At 38.8% G+C, this 5,968-nt stretch overlaps 1 protein-coding gene across 1 annotated transcript; it reads left to right on the plus strand.

Moving 5' to 3' along the window:
- The first annotated feature begins 688 nt into the window (after window positions 1-688).
- On the plus strand, window positions 689-2,923 carry LOC128385937 (uncharacterized). Its single transcript, XM_053344868.1, has 2 exons — window positions 689-1,013; window positions 1,296-2,923. Exons 1-2 carry the CDS (start codon window positions 689-691, stop codon window positions 2,921-2,923), a joined length of 1,953 nt encoding a protein of 650 aa, XP_053200843.1.
- The last annotated feature ends 3,045 nt before the right edge of the window (window positions 2,924-5,968 follow it).

Consider the following 5,968-nt stretch of genomic DNA (forward strand, 5'->3'; position numbering starts at 1 on the left):
CGCTAAAAGAAATACACCAAATAGAGAACTGGCTGGCGGTAGTCCCGTTTATAACAGGCCATGGCCTGTTTACAAAACACTTAAGACGTTTTGGACTTAACGTAAACCTTGAAAGTAATTGCCAACTCTGCCAAAGTGGGGAAGATCAAGACTCTGAACACATTCTGTTTGACTGTGAGTACTTCAGCGTCTGGCGAGATAAACTGAATGATCTACTCTCGACCGAAGCGAGAACAAATAGAAATATTATGCTGAAAGAAATACTTCAAAATGATGAGATAGCTAGTATATTAGCCTTAATATACAGAAAAGTAAAAAATAACAACTTACAACACCTTAAGTTCGGCGCTTCAAGCGAAGTTCAACATGACTAACTTTGCATCTACTAGATGGCAGCAGCAACAAACATATGTGTTTAACATAGAATACATGTAGGAGTCAGTTCTACAACCTATTCAACTGAATAAACATCAAGTTAGACTTTTACCCTTCTTCCATTGAAGTTACCTCTTAAAATTAGTGACGTGTGTTAGTTAAGTGCTCCTATCAAAGTGAACACCAATACTGATTATTGTAAACTCTAAACAAAGTGAATTAACTGTGAAGACATCTAAGTGCTGTGATAAAAGTGAAAACAAAAGTTAAAGTGCGGAACTCTACTTCACACTACGTTTGCTTCACTGAACATATGCCAATAAAGACCCATTCCTGGGATAAATTCATAGAAGAGCATAAAGGAAGAACTGAATCAGGCTGTTTGTGTGTAATCTGTAAAAAGATTAGAAACGCCAGAATGGAAGAGAAATTGAATAAATTTATAAGTGAACAACAACGTAAGGAAGCTCAACGCGTTGAAGAACAAAATAGATTTCAATCCACCATCTTTAGTCTCATCACTCAGCTTCAAAGCTCAATTCAACCAACAGCCCCTTCTGAAGAGGCAAAAAGTGTTAAAGAAAAAGACAGTGTTAAGGAAACAAGTGCTAAACCAACGTCGAAAGAGACCCCCAACTGTAATTAATCAAAGAAACCTCCTATCATCCGTACCAAGAAGCTTAATTACGAAGAAGTGTCCGTAAAGGAGTTTGATGTTGAAGAAATTACCAGCAACAAAAGAACTGTAATAACACAAGTGTATCAAACTGACATTTTAAAAAGAAATCATGAGCTTCTCAAGCTGGAACTGAAGGAATTCAAGGATGAAGATTGGCTTACTTACAGTCAACTACCAGCAAGTGAAGTTAACAAAGAAGTGATGAAGCATGCTTCACCATTCTTACGTGCTCACCTTCAAGACATGGAAAGAATAATGAAGATTCAGGAAAAACTGGATACAGAACTACGCTCCTCCCTGAAAAAGCTACAGAAGAAAACGTCAGTGAACGTCAGTGAAGCTCCAGCAAAAGACCAAAGTCCCCCACCAGTAGTAATTAAACCTATTACCATCAAAAAAGGCGATTGCTACATTGAAGACTGGGGTGTTTTTCCTAAAAAGAAATACAATCTGATACCAGATAGTTATAAGAATGGATTCTTTTCTGATGAAAAATATAAAATTGTCCTCCATATGTTTACACCAGGCAATTCTGGTTGGCCTGAACCTGAAGCAAGCTTCAAACGAAGAAAGATCTGTATATCAGAGAAATGTAGTTATATGGAAGATAAAAGATCTCATAACATGGCACGTCACTTCGAAGTCTATCATCCAGATGAAGAAGAACCAGTATTCCTATGGGTTGATCTAACCCAAAGTCAATTTGATAAGCGTCACCAGCAATGGCTTATGCAAAAGGAAACTCATAGAGCATCGAAGACTGAAACAAAGGTTATTATCAACAAACGACTGAAGTCTAAGAAGCTAGGTAAAGGTGCTAAGTCAAAGGGACTAATAAGTGAAAGTGAATCAAGTGACGGTGAAAGTGACAACAGCAAAACAACAAGTGCCAATAAACAAAAACCAAAACACCAAAGTGAAGTGAAGCGAAGTGTTGAAGTTGAAGTCAGTGAAAGTGACAATGCAACTTCTGAAGAAGATAAAGAAAAAGATGAAAGTCAGAAGCGAAGTGAAAAGCAACCCTGCTCTACTACTGAAGCTCTTGAGAATCAAGCAGAGTCAGAAGCCTTATGCAAGTCACCAGAATCAATTCTTATTGTCACTAACAAGCCATATGAAAAATATCCAACACTATGGGCTGGGGACATTGCCTCCATGCCAGAGCCTATGAGAAAAGCTGCTCTAATAATACAAAAGTCAAGAGGCATAAAAGATACCGAAGCTTCTTCATCGAAGCCCGCTTCATCCCACCCAACTAATATAGTTGAAAAGCCAACAACAACAGAGGAAAGCTTAACAACTCAAATCGAGAAGATTGCATCGACACCAGAGAAGCGATACCCCAAAGTCTCTGACGATGCTTCAGTTGTACCAACAACTGAAAATGATCAGAAAGGTGCAACTGAAGAATCTCTTACATCAGCTTCATCTGAAGCAAAGCAAACGTCACCTCAACAGAAGCAGAAACTCTCTTCTAAGCTCATTCAAGAAAACCAAAAAGTAAAAAAGCAGAGGAGGTCAAAATCACAAGACGATTTGCAAAGAGAAATAGCTGAGAAGCAAGAGATACTTGCTTCAATTAAGAAAAGATTAGCTGATGCTGAACAAGCAAAGAAGAATAAGAAACCAGCCGAGCGTCAACAAACTCCCATCACACCTGATCGTCCAAAGCCATCAATAAAGGGAAAGGAGTTAAACTTGAGTGAAGACTCAAGCTCAAATGGCGAGGCAAGTGACGGTGAAAGCGATAATAGCTCGACTTCTGGAAACGATTCAGGCAGTGGCAGTGATGACGAGTCAAGTGACGCAGCGTCGGATGAAGCGTCAACTGGAGGAGCCTCAAACCCTGCATCGTCTGAAGAAGATTGAAATAATAAATTCATTAAAGATTAAAAGAAATAAAGATTTGAAGTTAGATTATGTTACATTAAATGCAGTTAATTAGCTGACTTATGCTTACAATTAAAAGTTCAAAATAAAGATAAAGTTACTCATCTAACTCAACCTGTGATACATCTCAACATAAAGAAAAAGATCAAGAGCTAATTATGAATATCAAATACCGCTAAGTGGCTGGTCAAATGAAAGATGAAACTGGGTGACAAAAATTCTTATCTAATCCTTAAAATTATTATTATTTTTATCAAATTACAATCATCAAAATCTATTGCGTTAAGTGCTTTTAAAACTCTACAAGACCTATTTTAATATTCATTGTAAATACATCACCTATTCCAACCTTACATTGTTCAATTCATCCTACGTCACTGAAGCAAGGATAAAACATGGAACCATCAAAGCCTTTTGAACTTGTACGAACAATCAAAGAAATCTACACGAAAGTCTGTCAAATTGAAACTGCTATTCAGTCGAAGTCTGAAACGCCCAGTTATTCAGAAGCCAACATAGAAATACGTGAAAGCTCTAAACGTCGGAAACAAGAGAAAGTCATTGTAAGTGTAGAAGAAAAGTTCAAATCACCATCGACGTCGGACTTCGAGCGAATGAGACTTCTTCTCGAGATAGTCCCTGCTTATGCGAAGCCATTCCTATCTGAATTGATAGACAGGAAACTAAATCGCTAGATGGAACCAAAGTCAACAGAGCAACACAATCAAAAACCTAAACTTGCTCATGTGTCATTTTTAACTGTGCTCACAACCAATCAACAACTCTCCAGATATTCATTTTATTATTTATTTATTTTACCACATCTTTTAACCAAACTTATATCTACGTTACGTCAACTGAGTAGTGAAGCATGTCCGACTCATCATCATCATCTTTAACTGCAAATGACTTACGCAGTAAACTACAAGTCATCTCTAAACTGAAAAGTGAAGGCCTAACGGTCAGTGACGTGAAGTTACTAGAAATGGCGAAGACTCTCTCATCCCTTAATAAAAAAGTTGATGAAGTTACTGGCCTTTTACAAGGAAGTGAAGTGAACTTCAATACACGTCTTGATGAACTGAAAGCTAGTTTTAAAGTGGAAAAGAAAAAGTCGCCGAAGTCCAAGTCAAAGAAAAACAACAAGAAAGGTAAATCAAAGACGACGACAATGACGAACTGTGGAGCCTGTTCAACATTTATAATGAATGGTAACGTCGAAGCTCACATGCTTAAGCATCACGCTACGCAGAGTAAAGATGAAATTGAATGCAAGGAAATTAAGGTTGAATCAGAAGTCTACAGTTTTATGATGAAAACATGGATTGAGAAAGAGGAACTGGAGCTGAAGCTAATGAAAGTACGCATGGAGAATAGAAGAGATGACGAAGCAGAAGAAGAAGACGTACAAGAACCAATGGACACTTCCAAGGAAGAAGCCAACGTCAATGGAAAATGATGAAGTCTGCTTCACTACCTCAAAACTATTGTTAATCAAATCAATTATCATGTATCCTCTCAAACAATAGTTTCATTATCTTTTTATATCAATCAATTATCTACCTTCATATATATATATAACCTTTTTTCTTATTCCACAATATGTATCCTTATCCCTATTCCCTATATCTGATCAAAATACTAACTAATTCAATTGTACAGAATGAAGCTAGCTTCCAATGAAGCTAGCATAGAATGAATTATGGAAATGCATGTAAATGAATTAACCGGGCTGAAGCCAATGTAAACTTCGATCGAAGCTTGAAAATTTTTCTATGTATAACAATTGAATCATTGTAAAATAGTTGTATTACTAACACAAGGCTAGCGTATACTGACGCAGCTTCTTTGTACGAATCCTTGCCAAAATTAGGGTAAGGCTTATTTGATTGATGAATAAACCGTGAAGGTGAAGCTTGCTTCACTGGAACTATTTGCAAATTAAAAAAAAAAAAAAAATTAAATAAAATTAACCTAACCTAACCTAACCTAACCTAACCAACCTAACCTAACCTAACCTAACCTAACCTAACCTAACCTAACCTAACCTAACCTAACCTAACCTAACCTAACCTAACCTAACCTAACCTAACCTAACCTAACCTAACCTAACCTAACCTAACCTAACCTAACCAACCGTCTTGAGCCTTCTTCCCCATCGTCACGCTTTTTTACTCTCCCGTTCAAGCGCTTGTATCTTTGGAACTAAAATTCCTAGATACAAACGCTTGTGTTTATCTTGACCCTCAGCCCTCAATCTCCGGTCTCGCCAAAAAGTGACCTCATCCGAGGCCATTTACCGTTGTCCGCAGACGCCTTTGCGATAGCAAAAAATCGTTTGCGGTCGTGCTTTCCCCCATTCATTCACCTACCAACCGACCAATTGCCTTACCTCTTTCCACGTGACCTCCTTTCTATTTCCGTCTTCCGTACGCAAAGCCGTCTGCGTCTTCCGTAACGGAAACAGTTCCTTCCCCAGTTTACTCCCCTCATCACCTTCAGTTGCCCTCTTCAACCGCACCCAAAGTCAACCTCACTGTTAACGCATTAGCGAAACACAAGCTCCTTGTACCATCGCAAACACCGTGCGTGCGAAATGTCGCACAAGCAATCGACCAGTCAACACCCCCCGGATGAAGACCTAACCGATGATGATACTTCTGAAAACGTATACTCGCTATCCTCTCCCGAAGAACCGCAAAGACCAGTCAACGAAAACACCTCTAGCAACCGGCAAAACCTCAACCGCTCTGACTCACAAACTGGAACAATGAGTACACGTTCTCCCACCAACGCAAACACGAACAGCCAACAACGCATAGACCGGACTCCCGTTATTCAAAAAGGTCGCAAACGCGCGCGAGGTAGCAATGGCAGTAGCACTGGAAGAGATGAAAACCGGCAAATAGTGAAACAAATGGACTGCATGTACGAAAAAATCCGGCTAGCCATCGAATTCACGAAAGAAGAAACGAATCGCGCACGCAATCTCAACAACACTATAAAGACGAACATCCTAACGAC

The sequence above is a fragment of the Panonychus citri genome, unplaced genomic scaffold, assembly GCF_014898815.1.
Source record: "Panonychus citri isolate SS breed McGregor unplaced genomic scaffold, ASM1489881v1 Contig00061, whole genome shotgun sequence".
Taxonomy (NCBI): domain Eukaryota; kingdom Metazoa; phylum Arthropoda; class Arachnida; order Trombidiformes; family Tetranychidae; genus Panonychus; species Panonychus citri.

Bases quoted from the DNA above. Each gene is read 5' to 3' on its own strand.
- LOC128385937 (XM_053344868.1), top strand. From the start codon at position 689: ATGCCAATAAAGACCCATTCCTGGGATAAATTCATAGAAGAGCATAAA. The intron at 1,014-1,295 runs GTAATTAATCAA...CTCACCTTCAAG, and splicing joins GTCGAAAGAGACCCCCAACT to ACATGGAAAGAATAATGAAG.